Source organism: Stegostoma tigrinum, chromosome 1 (assembly GCF_030684315.1).
Source record: "Stegostoma tigrinum isolate sSteTig4 chromosome 1, sSteTig4.hap1, whole genome shotgun sequence".
NCBI classification, from domain to species: Eukaryota; Metazoa; Chordata; class Chondrichthyes; order Orectolobiformes; family Stegostomatidae; genus Stegostoma; species Stegostoma tigrinum.
The window spans coordinates 122,259,678-122,279,823 of record NC_081354.1 but is presented as its reverse complement, the minus strand read 5'-3'; the positions used below and the strand labels follow the sequence as shown (position 1 = coordinate 122,279,823).

Sequence of the window (20,146 nt, the reverse complement as noted above, 5' to 3'; positions counted from 1 at the left end):
CCGGAAAGCACATGAGGGTGGGGAGGGAAAAATGTCTTCGGTAGTGGGGTCGGATTGCAGATGGCGGAAATGTCGGAGGATGATGCGTTGGATTTGGAGGTTGGTGGGGTTCTATTTTGGTTATTATTGCGGTTAGGGGGAGTGAGGGATGAGTTGCGGGAAATGTGGGAGACATGGTCGAGGGTGTTTTCGATCACTGTGGAGAAGAAGTTGCAGTTCTTGAGAAAAAAAGAGGACATCTGGGATGTTTGGGAGTGGAATGCCTCATCTCAGGAGCAGATGCAGTGGAGGTGAAGGAATTGGGATAGGGGATGAACTTTTTACAGGAAGGTGGGTGAGAGGAGGATTATTCGAGGTAGTTGTGGGAGTCGGTAGGCTTAAAATGGATATTGGTTTCCAGGTGGAAGCCAGAGATGGTGACAGAGAGGTTAAGGAAAGATGTATGAGAGGCACTATTACAATAATCATGAGGAACTTCAATATGTAGATGGGACTGAGAAAATCGGGCTGGTCGCAGATGTCAAGACAAGGAATTTGTGAAATGTCGATGAGACTTTTTTTTAGAGCAGCTTGTGGTTGAAGCCACAAGGGAACAGGCAGTTCTGGATTTGGTAATGTGTAATGAGGCAGGTTTGATTAGAGAGCTTAAGGTGATGGAACAGCCAGGGGGCAATGACTGTAATATGATGGACGACACCCTGCAGTTTGGGAGGGAGAAACTGGAATCAGATGTAACAGTATTACGACTGAATAAAGGTAACCACAAAGACATGAAAGAGGAACTGGCCACAGTTGATTAGAAGGTAAGCCGAGCAGGGAAGATGGTACACAAGAGCTGGAGTGTCTGGGGGCAATTTGAAAGTACAGCAGAAATTAATCCCGAGGAAGGAGAAACATTATAAGGGAGAGCAAGGCAACCATGGTTGATGAAGGAAGTTAGGGACAGCATAAAAGCAAAAGAAAAAGCATATAATATGAAGAAATTTAGTGGGAAGCCTTTAAAAACTAGCAGAGGATAACTAAAAATGCAGGAAGGAGGGAAAAGATGAAAGATGAGAAAAAGCTAGTGACTTATATAAAAGAAGATTGCAAAAGCTTTTCACATGTTTGAAAGGTATGAGAGAGGCAAGAGTGGGCATTGGGCCACTGGAAAATGAGGCTGAAGTAGTATTAATGGGGAATAAAGAATTGATAGAAAAACTGAATAGGTACTTTGCATCAGTTCATTTCAAAAGGATTAAAATACAAGAGGAACAATGTGCTGCTATGGCTGTATAAGGCTTTGGTCAGACAACATTTGGAATATTGTGAGTAGTTTTGGGTCCTGTATCTAAGGAAAGATGTCCTGGGTTAGAGGGGTCCAAAGAAGGTTTACAAGAATAATGCTGAGGATGAAGGGCTTGTCATATGAGGAGCGGCTGAGGACTCTGGTCTGTAATTTATCAAGTTTAGAAGGATAAGGGAGGATCTCATTAAATATACAGAAAAACGAGAAGCTTGGTTAGAGTAGATGTGATGAAGATGTTTGCACTAGTAAGAGAGACCAGGACTCGAGTGCATTGCTTCAGGTTGAAGGGACGACCCTTTAGAACTGAGGTTCCAACACTGATCCCCGAGGCTTATAACTATTCACTGATCGCCAGCTGTTAGTTAACCAATCCTCGATCTATGCTAATACCTTACTTGTAATGCTGTGCACCTTTATCTTATGCAACAACCCCTTGTCAAATGCCTTTTGAAAATCTTGTATCACACTCCAATAGTAGATACAGATCAGCACAGTGACTATCGGCGAGAAGCCCCTTTTTTGAGTACCTCACCAATCCCGAGAAATCACCCGAATTGTAGTCTCATTATTTACGTTCATTTTCAGCAACAGGTAATAAAAGATTCACTTTCAAAATACATCAGGATCTAAATTTAAAACATGTCTGTGTTGAACACAATGCTCCAATTGAAGCCACAGCTCTATTCAACAAGTTGTAAAGGGTGACCTAATCAAAAAGTATTTTATTAACTAAAGATAAGAACAAGGCCAATACTAATGCAAATATCGTAATTGTACCTTGGTATAATCCATGTCCCTGAAGTTCATGTCAAACAGATAAGAACTTGCTATACTTACCTAAAGAAGGAAAGAAAACACCATTAAAATCGTATAAAATATTGAATACTTCATCAGCTGCACAAAGTACATCACAGAAAACTGGAGTAGACACTTTAAAATACTACTTGCTTGCAAAACATTAGGTGTAATCTTCCCATTTTCAGTTGAAGTGAGTGAGACTCTTGGTGCTGAATAGCTTGGAGTTACTCTTCCTCAATGTTCCACTGTTCACCTCATGAATTACGCATCCATGTTGTAAAGCACCTTTCTTGGGAAACTGTGTGGAAGGAGAGTTGGAAGTGCTCGTCACTGCTCAGGCCCACTGGCTTTCACCGTTGCCCAGCTGCACACCACTTCACAAGGTGCAAACCAGGGACAGGCCTCGCAGTGTGGTGTTTGAATATTACCAGATGGGATGGTTTATCTTATTCGTTTGTGGCACGTGGGTGTCGCTGGCTAGGCCAGCATTGATTGCCCATCGCTAATTACCTAATCACTATGCGTCCGGAGTAGTGTGTTGGCCAAGCTAGGTAAGGACAGCTGATTTCCTCCTTAAAAAATGTTAGCAAACCAGACAATTGACAGATGTCACTGTTGGATTGGTTTTTCAATCCCAGGTTCTTCTTTCAATTGAATTCAAATTTGACGATCTGCTGTGGTGGGATCGAACTGCTGAACCTAAAAAAAGAACATGAGCCTGAGATTCTGTGTGAGTGGCCCCGATACCACAACTTCGATGGTCCAGAAGAGAGGAATAATTACTTGCTTTTTCACAGCCAGGGGCCTGGAGATATTAGAGTAAGGGACAATGAAGAGGAGGGTGGTCCTTGCTTCTGCAAACAGCCACAGCATCAGACCAAGGCAACCTGGACTCAAATTACAGCCCAGTTTGTATTTTTCCCAGGCGAAACCAGATGCTCAGCAGCACAGGAAGAGAATCACTGAACTTCTGCACCCAAAGCCATTTGGCAGAAGCACACCAGTCAGAGGTGTCCCTGAATTCCAAAGTGAAGTGTTGAAGAATTGAAGTAGTGTACAAGTTATTCTGAGACCAAACATGGCAATTTGATGGGAATGGTGGCTTGCGTGTATGAAGAGTTGAGGAGAATGTTGGCCGTGAACATGCAGGGACATTGTTGTGTGTGATGCCTGAGATGTGCTTTCAGCAAGCTGCAGTCCCCAAGCACCCGCGTTGATTTACATCTCCATCGAAAGGCGGGTATTCAAATTCCTTGTCAGGAATTTGCACCGTATAGTTCCTTGGGCAAAGAGTGACGAATTGGAAGAGGTGTATCAATAAGGTACGCTTCAACGATGTTCAAATATAGAAATTAAAATGTTGCCACTCAATGTTGAGATTCTGAAGTTGCCATTTTAGGCTCAAGAGAAAATTTTAGCACCTGGCTTATATTATTGGATTAGACTTTGACAAATCCCTGAAACAATCAGAGTCCAATTGTCTAAGTGATTACAGCTTGATTGAATTTATTGAGAAAGTGACAAAGATAATTGATGAGGGTAAGGCAGTGGATGTTAATAAGACGATTTTATTAAAGCATTTGACAAGGCCCCTCATGGTAGGCTGGTCCAGATGATTAAGTCACATGGGACCTGTGATAAATTGGATATGAAATTAGCTTGGCCATAGTAGGCAGCAGATACATGTGGAGGGGTGCATATTAGGATGGGATGGTCAATGACGTTCTGCAAGAATCAGTGCTGAGACCTCTGTTGTTTATAATATATATGGTTTGGATGATAAGTAAGCTTGCAGATGACATGAAAATTGTTGGAGTTATAGATAGTGAGGAAGGCTATCAAAAGATACAACAGGCTAGAGATCTGTTGGAAATTTGAGTGCAGAAATGGCAGATGGAGTTTGATCTGGACCAGTGTGAGTCGATGCATTTAGGAAGGTCAAATGCAAGAGGAATGTATACAATAAATGGCAGGATCCTTTAGGGGCACTGATATACAGTGGGGCATTTGGGGTGGGAGAGCATGACTCCCTAAAAGTGGCAACACAGCTTGGTAAAGCGGTAAAGGAAGTGTGAGGCATGCTTGCTTCCATTGATCAGGGCACTAATAAAAGATGACAAGTCACGTCTAAACTGTATAAGGCTTTGGTCAAGCCACATGTAGAGTACTACAAACCATTCTGGTCACTACACTTTAGGAAGAAATGTGGATGCGTTGGACATAGTGCAGAAGTAGTTTATCAGGATCCAGCCTGGAATGGGCTGTATTAGCTACAGTGAGAAGTTGGACAAACTTAGTGTTTTCAGTATGACACTGCAGGCTGAAGGACTACCTGATAGAAATGTGAGTGGCAATATCAATTATTAGGGGATGTAGGGTTATGGCAAGAGGAGGAAAATTCAAAGGAGATATGCGAGGCATGACTTTTACACAGTAAATATTTGGAATGTGCAGCCAGGGGAGGTGGTTGAAGCAGATACAATAGCAATGTTTAAGATGTTTTGAAACAAACTCAAGAACAGGCAGCGAATAGAAGGATAAGGACAATGTGCAGTGAGATAGGATTAGTTTAGAATAGGATCATGGTCAGTACAGAAGTGCTGGGCTGAACGCTCTGTTTGTGCTGTACTGTTCTATATACTATATAATGGTTTGTCTCCACCCAGCTGTGCAACTAGATATCTGCTGTAATGCTTTGCTAATGGGATAGGAGATTGGTTCCCTTCCGCATTCCTTTAAAACAATTGATCTTACTGGCGCTTTTCAGCTATATACATTCAATGTAATGGTCTTGGAATGTAGGAGGAATAGGGAAGTAGACATGTAGCTATTTTTAAATTCAATTTCTAGTCACTGGGCTGTGGATTGAATCTTCCTAGAAATTCAAAGTAATTTTTTTGTAAAACAGAGCTCTTCAACGGTATAAAATCGAATTAAAACTCAATTCCTCAAACTGTCTCCTTATGCCACACTTCATTCTAAATGAAAAAATGCTGAAATCTGTCTCCATTGACTTACAATCACTATGAATTGGAATTGTTTCTTCAATGGTCTGTAACCACTGCATGCAATTAGAATAGGAACACCCACCTCTGTGGTTCTCACATAGTTGCTTTAAATGAGCAGTATGCTTGCCATAGAAGGTTCTCTACAATTGTTGTAAGCAAACACTGCTGTCAATGTAACAGCAGCAAGTTAACATGCTGTACAGAGTACAATGGTTGTCTGTCATATCAGTACATTTTGAGATTAGATCACTGTTCAGAATGTTTCTCAATTAACAGATAATATTAACAATAGTAATCAACACAACAATGATGCAAACGTACAAGTTTATAGTGAATAGAACAAACATTCCATGGACATTGAACAATTTTTTCAATCGGGCCTGGTTGTCAAAACAGCCTCTTTGGATGACCACATTCAGTATGGAAAATGTACTTTCTCTATCTTCATTTGTAAAATGTGGATATCGCTGGCTGGTGCAGCATTTACTGCCCTTCCCTAGTTGCCCTTTAGAAAGCAGTGGTGAGCCGCCTTCTTGAACTGCTGCAGTCCACCTGCTGTGGGTTGACCAACAATGCCATTAGAGAGGGAATTTTAAGACTTTGAGCAAATGACAGCAAAGGTACGGTGATATATTTTCAAATCATAATGGTGAGTGGCTTTGGGGGGAACTTGGCGAAGGTAGTGTTCCCATGTGTCTGTTGTCCTTGTCCTTCAAGATGTAAGTGGTCATGGGTTTGTAAGGCACCTTCTGAGGATCTTTGGTGAATGTCTGCAGTGCATCTTGCAGATAATACACACTGCTGCTACTGAGCTCTGGTAGTGGAGGGAGTGGATGCTTGTGGATACAGAGCCAATCAAGCGAGCTGCTTTGTCCTGGATGGTGTCAAGCTTCTTGAGTGTTGTTGGGGCTGCTCTCATCCAGGCAAGTGGGGAGTATTCCATCACACTCCTATCTTGTGCCTTGTAGATGGACAGGCATTCAGAAATCAAATGAATTATCACTGCAGTATTCCTAGCCTCTGACCTGTTCTCGTAGCCACTGTCTTTATATGGTGAGTCCAGCTGAGTTTCTGGTCAATGATAACCCCCCACCCCAGGATGTTGGTAGTGGAGGATTCGAAGGTGGTAACACCGTTGAAGGTGGTGGTTAGATTGTTTCTTATTGGTGATGGTCATTCCCTGGCATTTGTGTGGCATGACTGTTACTTGCCACTCATCAGCCTGAACCTGGATATTTTTCAGATCTTTGAACATGGACTGCTTCAGTACCTGAGGAGTTGCAGATGCTGCTAAATATTGCACAATCATAGGCAAACATCCCCACTTCTGACAATAATTATAATGGAGGGAAGGTCTTTGGAGAAGCAGCTGAAGATGGTCGGGTAGAGGACACTGCCCTGAAGAACTCCTACAGAGATGTCCAAGAGCTGAGATGACTGACCTTCAAAACCACAACCATCTTCCTATGTATCAGGTATGACTCCAACCACCAGAGAGTTTTCCCCCTGATACTCATTGATTCTGGCTTTGTTAGTAGAGCAATGGATACCACCAGGCCATCGCCTCCCCATTTGATGGATATTAATGGATTTGACTACTACCCATGTTCTTATTTTAAATCCTACTCAAAACCTCTTGTTTCTGATTTTGAAAAAAAATTACACTTGAAAGTCATTTTGGGCATTCATTAATAACAGTTTAAAAAAGTATCACAGTTGTTCATCCTATAACCAAAACGTGTTGCATAGCAGTTACTGTTCTTATTAAAGCTACAACTGTTGCTGTGTACTGTACTTATCTCGAATGCTCAGCTGACTCACTAAATAAATATTCAATCACAGTATCCAATCAAACACAATTGTCTACCTTTTGTATCATCTCCGTGTGCAGTTTGTGACTGAAGCTCAGCTGTTCTAAGCAGCTTAAAATAACACCTCTGCCTTCAGTCAGAGCTTCTCACTGAACAATATTAGATGGAAGTTCTATAAAGAACAGAGTAGTCACATGATTTTGCATGCCTTTATTATTCTAGGATGTCAACATGCCAATCAGCAAACGCAGACTACAACAAACCCTAAGATAGCAGTGGTCACAGTGTGAATGATAGCATAAAATTACAAAGGGATATTGAGAGACTGGGTGAACTGTAGCAGATGGGTTTCAATGAAAGCAAATGCAAAGTTATCTATTTTGGACAGAAAAAGGGTAGATCAAGGTAATTTCTAAACACTGTGATGCAAAAAATAGTAGACGTCCAAAGAGTCATGGGGTGTGAGGTGCATGGATCTTTAAAATGCCACAAAGGTGCAGAGAATAATCAAAAAGGCCAATAGAATGCTGACTTTTATATCTATGCAATTGTAATGTATGGATACAGAAATTACACAGCAGTTCTTCAAACCCGGAATACACCCCACTTGGAGTAATGTCAGCAAACGTGGATACCACATTTTAGCAAGGTATATTGGCCTTGGAGCGAGTGCAACATGAGTTTACAAGTATGATACCCGGACTTCAGGAGTTAAGTTATGAGGAGCTATTATACAAATCAAGCCTGTTTTCTCCTGAATTTGGATGGTTAAGAGGTAACCTGACTGAAGTCTTCAAGATATTAACAGGAAAAAACAGGATAGATAAACTATTTCCACTGGGTAAACACTCTAGAGCAAGGGGCACAGTCTAAAAACTAGGGTCAAACTGTTCAGGAGAGATGTTAGGAAGCAGCTGTAAACACAGAGTGGTAGAGGTTTGAAATTCTCTTCCACAAAAGATGCTAGATCCGTTGTTAATTTTAAATTCGAGACAGATAATACTTTCGCTTAACCAAAAAAAAAGTAAGGAATATGGGCCAAAGGCAGATATATAGAGTTAGGTCACAGATCAACTATATTTCACTGAATAGTAGAACAGGCTTATGGACTGAATGGCCTATTCCTATTCCAATGTTATTATATTCCTAAAGGACATCTAAATAAAGGAAGTTATTAGAATTTTCGGAATCTTATAGGGTCTGAATGACATCAGCTCTGGTGGGATTTCTGGCAGAATAGTGTGAAAAGTCCAGCAAGGCCTACATCCATGGCCTCACTGTACCTTTTATGAAATCACTGGGCAACAACGTAGGCTGATGTTGGGCAGCAGCAAATGGTCAAGTAAGGGGGATCATAGTTTGCCAGCCATCTTGTTAACTCACTTCATTAACACACAGCTTCCTGTCCTATCAAACCCACTTTGTAAACTAGATCCTGAGAATTGTTGACATGGAAAACATGCTTGCTTCTATGAAGACTCCCTGTGGTGTTCTGCATGAAACAGTATCTCAGGGCATGATCTACAGGCACCAGATGCAAACAAGCCTCAGCCATGGACATCTGATAATGGCCAACTTCTCAGCATCCTCATGGCATTCCTCCCATTCACACAAGAAGCTTAGGAAGCAGAAAGCTGCATTTGAAGGCACACCAGCAACTAGCACTGAGGTGAATTTAATGAGGCAAGTTTGAAAAATATGGTGGGAGATCTCGCTAGGCCTCACAGTAAGAAGACCTCAAAAAACATAATGAAACTGACAATTAGCCACAAAATGTAAGATTTAGACCATTTGTACTCATCACTGCAACAATTCAAAAAATAATTGGAATATCCTGCACCCTTCCTCATAACAGTAAACTTTCCTCTGCTTCTTCCCTTAAAAATACAAAATTCTCTGCCCTAAAAGTTTCCATCTCCCTCCTCATTCTCTAAGTAACCATTTTTAAAAAAAATTATGATCACATGCTGTATCAGAAGGAGCAGTCTTTCTCTTTTTGTCACATAATTACCTTTATAAGTTTAAAAACCTCTATTAATTCTTAACTTCCCTTGTTCCAGTTGAAATATCTCAGTATCTCATCTTCTCATAAAAATACTTTGTCTTGCTGTCACCTACACTCAATGCTCTCATTTGTGTTCTTGCTCTCTCTGTAATGGAGCACTTACAAATTTGTCTTGTATAAGTTTTTATCCTTACCTGTTTGTTCATGTACCAACAACATTGGGCCTTTCCGTAGTTTAATTCACTTTCACTCATGTTTTCAAGGAATTATGTCTTTGCACCTTAGTTTCTTTATCCTTCCATGTCTTATTGTAAGTTCACTAACAATGCAGAAAGCTCCTCAAAGAGGCTTTGCAATTGAAACGACACAGATTTCTCAATGTCAATTTAAAAAAGTGTCACATGAATCTCCATGCAACAAAAAAAGTGATGTAATCAAGAAAATACGTGGAATTTCTTGCTATAAAAGAAAAAAAACTTAACATTTAACAAATATAACGTATTGAATCTTAAGTTTCTTTGGCTTAGTCTGAAATGTGTAAAGTTTTTTTTGAGGGATTTCTGCCAAGAGACTGAATGAGATTCCTTGCTATGCCCTACCAAATTTTAGCTCAGTAACAACCTACTCTGCCCATATCTCATCCCTCATATCACCTGCTGGGCCCACGTTACCATGTACTGTTCTGAGAACAACACACCAATCACTGGGTATCTGCCTATAAACTGGCATGTCTTTCAGCAATAGAATCTTTAACAGAACACTGTGCACCCATTCAAAAGCTGGCATTCAAAAGCTGCCCTGCTCATAAACAAATAAAGTCGGATAATGTTGGAGAAAATGGCACTATGATTCTTGCGCAGGAACCGGGAGGTCCGAATTTAGGGTGCAACAGACTGGCAAAGGACGCCACACATGCAGACCCTGCCAGCTGGGTCTGAATTTGGCACCTGGGCCAGTGCTATCTCCATGGTTTAGAGGAACAGCCAGGGCAAGAGCCACAATCTGCTTCTTAACCTTACAACGCCAATGCTCTGCCACTCTCAATATTGCACACATCAATTTCTTTTTATGGCTCTGAAATGCCTCCCCCACCACACCACTAATCCTGCTTTCCCCCCCAACCTCTTTTGATCCTTCGCAGTTCATGCCAAACAGGATCCACTTGCATCTGACAAGAGGAGCCTTGGCACATCAGGCCTGTCCAGACACAAGTGTCCTCAGAGTCACCCGGCCAAACTCAGTTCCGAGGAAGGGTCACCGGACCCGAAACATTCACTCTGTTTTCTTCCTTCATAGATGCTGCCAGACCTGCTGAGCTTTTCCAGCAACTTTGTTTTTGTTCCCTGATTTACAGCATCTGCTGTTCTTTCGATTTTTACTTTTATAGGGCCAATGGGCCTGACTGCCAAGCAGGCTCCCTCTACCCCAGCTGCAGAACAAAGAACAAAGAAAAGAAACCTACAGCACAGGAACAGGCCCTTCGGCCCTCCAAGCCTGCACCGATCAAGATCCTCTGTCTAACCTGTCATCTATTTTCTAACCGTCTGTGTCCATTTGCTCCCTGCCCATCCATGTACCTGCCCAAATATATCTTAAAAGACGCTAACGTGTCTGCGTCTACCACCTCCGCTGGCAACACGTTCCAGGCACTCACCACCCTCTGCGTAAAGAACTTTCCACGCATATCTCCCTTAAACTTTCCTCCTCTCACTTTGAAATCATGACCCCTAGTAATTGAGTCCCCCACTCTGGGAAAAAGCTTCTTGCTATTCACCCTGTCTACACCCCTCATGATTTTGTAGACATCAATCAGGTCCCCTCTCAATCTCCGTCTTTCTAATGAAAATAATCCTAATCTACTCAATCTCTCTTCATAGCTAGCACCCTCCATACCAGGCAACATCCTGGTGAACCTCCTCTGCACCCTCTCCAAAGCATCCACATCCTTTTGGTAATGTGGCGACCAGAACTGTACACAGTACTCCAAATGTGGCCGAACCAAACTCCTATACAATTGCAACATGACCTGCCAACTCTTGTACTCAATACCCCGCCCAATGAAGGAAAGCATGCCATATGCCTTCTTGACCACCCTATTGACCTGCGTTGTCATCTTCAGGGAACAATGGACCTCAACACCCAGATCTCTCTGTTCATCAATTTTCCCTCAGACTTTTCCATTTACTGTATAGTTTGCCCTTGAATTTGATCTTCCAAAATGCATCACCTCGCATTTGCCCGGATTGAACTCCACCTGCCAGTTATCTGCCCAACTCTCCAGTTTTTCTATATTCTGCTGGGAACCTGGGAAAACATTGAGACATTGAAGAGGAGAAATGAGGGCTAATGAGAAAAATTGGGAATAAAGCCTTTAGGTCTCTAAGTGAAGATTAAGCCAGTTTACTGTGTAGAAATCTGCATAATAACCAAATACAGCCATAGTACTTTTATAAAATTTAAGTTGAGTGTCAAGGCACTATAATGAAGTGCCAAAGTACCTTAGCAGAAAAACAATTAGTTCATGACAATAAATCTGTGATAACCATAAGTACATACAACATTTTTGCTGTGTCATGGTAAAATTAGTGCATGTGATTCAATAGGAAATATAGAAAAGCATGACAGGTCCAGCTGAGCTGTACCAAAAGTGAAATGTTAACCAACTGAAATTAGAACAGAGCAGACCCAGCAGCATCTCAGGAGCACAAAAGCTGACGTTTCGGGCCTAGACCCTTCATCAGAGAGGGGGATGGGGTGAGGGTTCTGGAATAAATAGGGAGAGAGGGGGAGGCAGACCGAAGATGGAGAGAAAAGAAGATAGGTGGAGAGGAGAGTATAGGTGGGGAGGTGGGGAGGGGATAGGTCAGTCCAGGGAAGACGGACAGGTCAAGGAGGTGGGATGAGGTTAGTAGGTAGGAGATGGAGGTGTGGCTTGGGGTGGGAGGAAGGGATGGGTGAGAGGAAGAACAGGTTAGGGAGGCAGAGACAGGTTGGACTGGTTTTGGGATGCAGTGGGTGGAGGGGAAGAGCTGGGCTGGTTGTGTAGTGCAGTGGGGGGAGGGGACGAACTGGGCTGGTTTTGGGATGCGGTGGGGGAAGGGGAGATTTTGAAGCTGGTGAAGTCCACATTGATACCATTGGGCTGCAGGGTTCCCAAACGGAATATGAGTTGCTGTTCCTGCAACCTTCGGGTGGCATCATTGTGGCACTGCAGGAGGCCCATGATGGACATGTCATCTAAAGAATGGGAGGGGGAGTGGAAATGGTTTGCGACTGGGAGGTGCAGTTGTTTATTGCGAACCAAGCGGAGGTGTTCTGCAAAGCGGTCCCCAAGCCTCCGCTTGGTTTCCCCAATGTAGAGGAAGCCACACCGGGTACAGTGGATGCAGTATACCACATTGGCAGATGTGCAGGTGAACCTCTGCTTAATGTGGAATGTCATCTTGGGGCCTGGGATAGGGGTGAGGGAGGAGGTGTGGGGGCAAGTGTAGCATTTCCTGCGGTTGCAGGGGAAGGTGCCGGGTGTGGTGGGGTTGGAGGGCAGTGTGAAGCGAACAAGGGAGTGATGGAGAGAGTGGTCTCTCCGGAAAGCGGACAGGGGTGGGGATGGAAAAATGTCTTGGGTGGTGGGGTCGGATTGTAGATGGCGGAAGTGTCGGAGGATGATGCGTTGTATCCGGAGGTTGGTGGGGTGGTGTGTGAGAACGGGGGGCATCCTCTTTGGGCGGTTGTGGCGGGGGCAGGGTGTGAGGCATGTGTTGTGGGAGACGCGGTCAAGGACGTTCTCGATCCCAAAACCAGTCCAACCTGTCTCTGCCTCCCTAACCTGTTCTTCCTCTCACCCATCCCTTCCTCCCACCCCAAGCCACACCTCCATCTCCTACCTACTAACCTCATCCCACCTCCTTGACCTGTCCGTCTTCCCTGGGCTGACCTATCCTCTCCCTACCTCCCCACCCATACTCTCCTCTCCACCTATCTTCTTTTCTCTCCATCTTCGGTCCACCTCCCCCTCGCTCCCTATTTATTCCAGAACCCTCACCCCATCCCCCTCTCTGATGAAGGATCTAGGCCCGAAACGTCAGCTTTTGTGCTCCTGAGATGCTGCTGGGCCTGCTGTGTTCATCCAGCCTCACATTTCATTATCTTTGATTCTCCAGCATCTGCAGTTCCCATTATCACTGAAATTAGAACAGTACAGGCAGGAGACAACAAGGAAAGCTAAGCTTTGCTATAACGAAAAGATCAAATATAATTGCAGGAATCCTAACTCATTGTTTTGAATTATGGGGACCTACTAAATAATTAAAAGGAAGGAGGAAGCTCTATTAATATCCCCTCACCCTCGATGATAGGGGATCATTGCTTGTAACTTCAAAATATAAAGGTTTAAGTGCTTATATCCATCTTTAAGTAGATATGCTGACTGAATTATCCATCACAATCTCCTATAGAGGGCCCTGTCATGGCATAAGTCAGCCTTCAGACAATTTGATTCACACTGAGTTATATTGAGAAATGGGGAAGCACAATGGACACAGCAAAGGTTTAAGCCTCAGGAAGAGCTCAGGGGTAGTTTGAAAGGCTTGTGCTCCACAGCAAGCCACATCCCTAATCAAGCTGTTCAGTACAGCAATGACACTTGCAAATATTGCACAAAGTGGAAAATTAGCCAAGATAATAAAATGTGAGGCTGGATGAACACAGCAGGCCAAGCAGCATCTCAGGAGCACAAAAGCTGACGTTTCGGGCCTAGACCCTTCATCAGAGAGGGGGATGGGGAGAGGGAGCTGGGATAAATAGGGAGGGAGGGGGAGGCGGACCGAAGATGGAGAGTAAAGAAGATAGGTGGAGAGAGTGTAGGTGGGGAGGTAGGGAGGGGATAGGTCAGTCCAGGGAAGACGGACAGGTCAAGGAGGTGGGATGAGGTTAGTAGGTAGCGGGGGGTGCGGCTTGGGGTGGGAGGAAGGGATGGGTGAGAGGAAGAACCGGTTAGGGAGGCAGAGATAGGTTGGACTGGTTTTGGGATGCAGTGGGTGGGGGGGGAAGAGCTGGACTGGTTGTGTGGTGCAGTGGGGGGAGGGGACAAACTAGGCTGGTTTAGGTATGCAGTAGGGGAAGGGGAGATTTTGAAACTGGTGAAGTCCACATTGATACCATATGGCTGCAGGGTTCCCAGGCGGAATATGAGTTGCTGTTCCTGCAACCTTCGGGTGGCATCATTGTGGCACTGCAGGAGGCCCATGATGGACATGTCATCTAAAGAATGGGAGGGGGAGTGGAAATGGTTTGTGACTGGGAGGTGCAGTTGTTTGTTGCGAACTGAGCGGAGGTGTTCTGCAAAGCGGTCCCCAAGCCTCCGCTTGGTTTCCCCAATGTAGAGGAAGCTGCACCGGGTACAATGGATGCAGTATACCACATTGGCAGATGTGCAGGTGAACCTCTGCTTAATGTGGAATCTCATCTTGGGGCCTGCGATAGGGGTGAGGGAGGAGGTGTGGGGGCAAGTGTAGCATTTCCTGTGGTTGCAGGGGAAGGTGCCGGGTGTGGTGGGGTTGGAGGGCAGCGTGGAGCGAACAAGGGAGTCACGGAGAGAGTGGTCTCTCCGGAAAGCAGACAGGGGAGGGGATGGAAAAATGTCTTGGGTGGTGGAGTCGGATTGTAAATGGCGGAAGTGTCGGAGGATGATGCGTTGTATCCGGAGGTTGGTAGGGTGGTATGTGAGAACGAGGGGGATCCTCTTAGGGCGGTTGTGGCGGGGGCGGGGTGTGAGGGATGTGTTGCGGGAAATACGGGAGACGCGGTCAAGGGCGTTCTCGATCACTGTGGGGGGAAAGTTGTGGTCCTTAAAGAACTTGGACATCTGGGATGTGCGGGAGTGGAATGTCTTATCGTGGGAGCAGATGCGGCGGAGGCGGAGGAATTGGGAATAGGGGATGGAATTTTTGCAGGAGGGTGGGTGGGAGGAGGTGTATTCTAGGTAGCTGTGGGAGTCGGTGGGCTTGAAATGGACATCAGTTACAAGCTGGTTGCCTGAGATGGAGACTGAGAGGTCCAGGAAGGTGAGGGATGTGCTGGAGATGGCCCAGGTGAACTGAAGGTTGGGGTGGAAGGTGTTGGTGAAGTGGATGAACTGTTCGAGCTCCTCTGGGGAGCAAGAGGCGGCGCTGATACAGTCATCAATGTACCAGAGGAAGAGGTGGGGTTTGGGGCCTGTGTAGGTGCGGAAGAGGGACTGTTCCACGTAACCTACAAAGAGGCAGGCATAGCTGGGGCCCATGCGGGTGCCCATGGAAAATTAGCCAGGCATGTTTATTCGCAACAAGCAGGAAACGTTGCATTTAGCCCATCAGCAAAGTGAAGCAATGAAAGATATCACTGGCAGTGATTTCAAGTAGTACGTCCCCATAAGTCATGCATACCAATGCTCACATTGCATTCTGCCAGATCCGTTACAGTCTTGGTCCAAACATGAATAGTAGAGCAGAATTCTAGATGTGAGTGTTTCTGTCCTTGACATCAAACCAGCATTTAACCAAATATGCTGTCAAGAATTCCTGGCAAAATTGAGGTTAATTGTAATCCGACGGAAACATGCCATTGGCTGTTGTTATACTTAGTGCAAGGAAGGATGACTAGAGCTTTGAAATAAGGTCACTGGACCCAAAACATTGACTCTACTTTCTCTCCACATGTGCTGCCATATCTGCTAAGTTTTTCCAGCTTTTTCTGTTTTTCTTTAAGGTGACTGTGCTTGTTGGAAGCCAATCATCTCAGCACTGGGACACTGCAACAGATTCCTCACAATTTTGTCATGGGCTAAACCCTCTTCAACCACTTCACCAGTGATTTTCCCTCTGTCAGAATGTCAGATGTTAGGATGTTCACTCATGATTACACAATATTCAGTACATTCTTCCAACAGTTTCCTCAATAACACCTTTCAAACCTATAACCTTTACCACGGAGAAGGCAACAGGTACTCAGGAACAATATGATGTATTTCCAAGTAAGAATATTTCCGAATCAGAGAATATCCTTACGTGTAATATATCAACCTTCCTTCATCATCCATAAGTCAAAATCCTGCAGCACCCTCCTTAACAGAATTGTGAGAGTATTTTCACCACACAGACTTCAATGGTACAATAAGGCAGTTCATCAAGACTTATTCAAGGATAATTAGGGTATACATTAAAAACAGAGTGAAAGTTCTTGTCTTTTAATAAGGTGTTCTATCTATTTCATTCTGTAGATGCTTTGACAGCTCTGAAGAAGTCAAGTATCAGCAAATCAGCTTCTGAATAATTTAGCTCACGTGAATTCAAAAGCTGTTGTCAGTTTCAGAGGAGTAATGACGGTGATGGTAATGGTAATGATTGTTATCACAAAATCAAAATCGGTCTCTCTCAGTTACTTTTCTGACAATACGGTTGAAATTAGACACTCATTAATGGGGAACTGGTAACTTTTTTTTTAAGCTGCACAGAAAACAGCCAAAGGATTGTGTGCACTTATCAGCAGTACCAATACAAGCCTGGTCACTACAAACACTCTAACATGATAAAAAGAACTATGGTTTGTGAAAGAGGCGTTGTTCCGAGTCCAATCACTTAATTATTTGTATTTTTATTTATTACGATTGTCTATTCATTCGGATCTTCAGATTAAAAATTTATAGTTTCAATTAGTTGAACCTTAACATAGTGGAATAGACAGTTGAATAATATCATAAAGGGCTTATCTTTTTCTGGAGAAAAGCACCCTTCAAAAATGTGTAAATTACTTTTGACTTAGATAGCGTGCCATAAATACAACCACCAGACACCAAGATACATTATCTATTGCAAATTTATCAGATTGAGAAGCAGGGAAAAGTTAAATTGCTGTGACACAGACAGAGTGCAAATTAACGTCTTACAGTGATTAGATATTAAGATGCCGATAGATAATCGACGGCATCTAATAATAAAAAATTCCTATAAACAACATAAAACATGTCTATAAGCTGTCTGAAGCTGGAGGAACACAGCAGGCCAGGCAACATCAGAGAAGCAGGACAGCTGACATTTCAGGTCAGGACCCTTCTTCCTGCACCTCGGATGCTGCCTGGCCTGCTGTCTTCCTCCAGCTCCACACAGTGTTATCTCTGACTCTCACACCAGCAGTTCTTACTATCTCTGTGAACTGTTTTGTTTCTTTCAACTTATTATTGAACATAAGAATCAGTGACAAGTCTCTTCACTGACTATCCTCTGAAGGTGATGATAATGTGACTTCGACCTAAAGCACTGCCATATGGATTGATTCAACTGAGTAATATGCAAGATTAATTCATAGGCTAGTTAATAGTCAATCACATTTATGGAAGATTGGAGTCATATCTAGGTTATATTTGAATTCAAATGTTCACTTTGTCATGGCGGTATTACAGGAATTCACAGTATTACTATGTTCTCAATTTATACTTGATATTGATAGAAAAAACTAGCTCAACAGATTACAATTATTGATAATGGGCTAGACTAGAAAAATAGTTTTCTTTTCTAATGAATTCCCCAAAATTAAACCTAAATCTTTCCATTTGATGCATTAAAAAGATTGTTGTTACTGATCTGAATTAGATGAATTATGTTTTTAATCACACCTATTTTCTAATGTTCAGTAATCAGATTAACTCTATTTATCTTCCAACTTTGTCATCTGAAATATAAACTACTGCTAGGGAAATGATCATAAACTGCGGTCTTACACCTCATATCAACTTGGGTAAATCCAGAATGTGTGTGATCTTTAGGATATCATAAAACAATTTGACTTGCCTTATTTTGATGCTGCAGGGATCATAGGATAATAATCAGCAATAAAACATCTGATCAATGTTATCCCTCACTAAGATTGAGACCAATTGTAACATCCTTAGACTAGCAAATCAGTGCATAATAAGGTCCAAACCTCCCTATCCCTTTGACTCGTACTTATCCATTAAGCTATTTGTTTATTACAGTACTCCACCAATAAAATTAAATTTTGTTGCTTTCTGACAATTCAACATTTATCTACCCAGTCACAACCAGAGTCAAGTCTTAACAGAAACATGGAAACATTCGAAAGTCAAGACTACTAACTTCCTCCTCAGTACTGGCAAATTTATTGAATACAGGCTGCAGCAGGGACTTTTTGATTGGGCGGAACTGTGTCTGCCAAACTACCCTCCCTTTGTTCCAAAGTAAAGGTACTCTGTTCCTACAGTGTTATCAGATAACAGAATTCAATTTTATTTGGAAAGTAGCATTTTGAATAAAATTAGAGTAGATGAGCTTTAAATGTTAACAAAACCTTGGGCGTGAACTTGTCAGCTCAAAATGCCGTCCTCCACCAGTGAAGCCTGTCAGGTCAACTAAACTGTATGTACACTATTCAGCTAGATTTCAGTTCACAGCTATCTGCTTTCTTTGAATGTAGAAACGTCATAACAATTCCGTAGACAAATTGCACTCTGACCAGTTTCATCTTGAACATCACAGTACAACAAACAGAAATATGACAGATTTTCAGTTTGAAATGAGTGCTCTGCAACCTGGCAATTAATTCAGTGCTGCACAGTTTAACACATTACAATGAAATTCATTTTGGCAATTCTTCGTCAAATGTGAAATTCATCACTTTATTATCCATTCTTCAGCTATCCAATCTGATGACACTCATGTTACTATAAATAGATGTTTGCCATTAATTACCGGGTTAAAAAGCATGTGTTCTCTGGAGAAAAATAACATTGCTACTGTTTTAATACACAAATTCTATAAAACTAAAGTCTGGAGATTCCAATTATCTTTTATGTATTATTTGAAAAGTTTCTTATTCAGAGCGGGATATAGCTGTAGCACTAAATAAAACAGAAACCTACATGTGCACAAATCTCTCCAGATATTTGGGGTGCATCTATCATATTAATACTAAATGAGTATCTAAGCAAATAAAAACTGGAAATGTTACCATAAGCGTCGGTGCTTGATGTCAATCGGCTTATTAATGGCATATGGTGATCCATGAAGATAGGCACTCCTGTACCGAGCCAATTTCTCGAGAGATGGGAAATATTCACAGCTTGTTGGCAGACTCATATTTCATCCTCACAGCGCAGCTACACAACCGTTGGTTTCATTTTTCTTCATTTCAAATCATCCTTTTAAAATCTGTGCACAGGTCCTTTCTTGCCCTTATTACTCAACTAGCATTTATTGAACTGAGAACATTTTCGCAATCCTGATATCTCACAGTAGGAGCACACTCCCCTTCTAGTTCATTCAGCTTGTATGTTCTACGCAGTGCTGCTGTTTGTATTTGCTATCTTTTTTTCGCTCAGGAAATGCACTAATAGTTCACACAGAATAGCTCAAGCTTAAGGCTTCCTGACTGAAGGTAGTGATTATTCAAATGACCACATTTTGAAACTGTCAATCCAAACTACAAAATCTATCAATTTATTCTCAAATTGTATGGCTTCATGCAACAGTAACAGCAAAACTGAGAAGTAGCAACTATTTTCAGTGATAGAGATGAGAGAGATCGCAAGAACTGCAGATGCTGCAGAATCTGAGACAACAAGGTGCAGAGCTGGATGAACACAGCAGGCCAAGCAGTGTGAGAGGAGCAGGAAGGCTGACATTTTGGGCCTAGGCCCTTCTTTTGATAACGGCTGACATTTTCTGAAGAAGGGTCTTGGCCTGAAATGTCAGCTTCCTGCTCCTCCGATGCTGCTTGGCCCGCTGTGTTCATCCAGCTCTGCACTATTTTCAGTCACTGATTTTAAGCTCCACTTGGTACCATGAAGGATGGAATCCAGTTGGTGGGGATATTACCAGTATGTCAATTATTACTGGTACCACCATTTTTATCAGTAACATTACCAGTTTGCCAACACATTTCAGTTCTGAAGAACAGACATATCAGACTCAAGATATCAACTCTACTTCTCTGTCCACAGATGTTACTAGACCTCCTTAATTTCTCTAGTGTCCTCTGCATTTCTTTCAAATTCCCAGCCACCGCAGTATTTTGCATTTACTTTTGTCAATTATTCAAATGGTTTCCCGATCAGCAAGCCACTGTCCACAAATTAACTTATCCAATGTTCCCTCACAAGTGGGATTACACAAGACCCATCATTGCTGATTCCCATGCCCCAGTGCCTTAACGTTAAATTCGTATGCTTCCTACTTAAATGAAACAG

General features: G+C 42.8%; 1 protein-coding gene across 5 annotated transcripts in view; it reads right to left on the bottom strand.

Annotated features, from left to right (window-relative positions):
- Positions 1-20,146, bottom strand: part of pde4d (phosphodiesterase 4D, cAMP-specific) — a 1,334,021-nt gene that overhangs the window by 408,102 nt on the left and 905,773 nt on the right. Inside the window, exon 1 of one of the 5 annotated variants that reach the window (XM_048534587.2) lies at positions 18,910-19,037. The exons of the other annotated variants lie outside the window; for them this stretch is intronic. Coding sequence (XP_048390544.1) covers positions 18,910-19,037 — 128 coding nt within the window. Of the gene's footprint in view, positions 1-18,909; positions 19,038-20,146 lie in introns of those variants that run through there. 5 annotated transcript variants of the gene reach the window in all.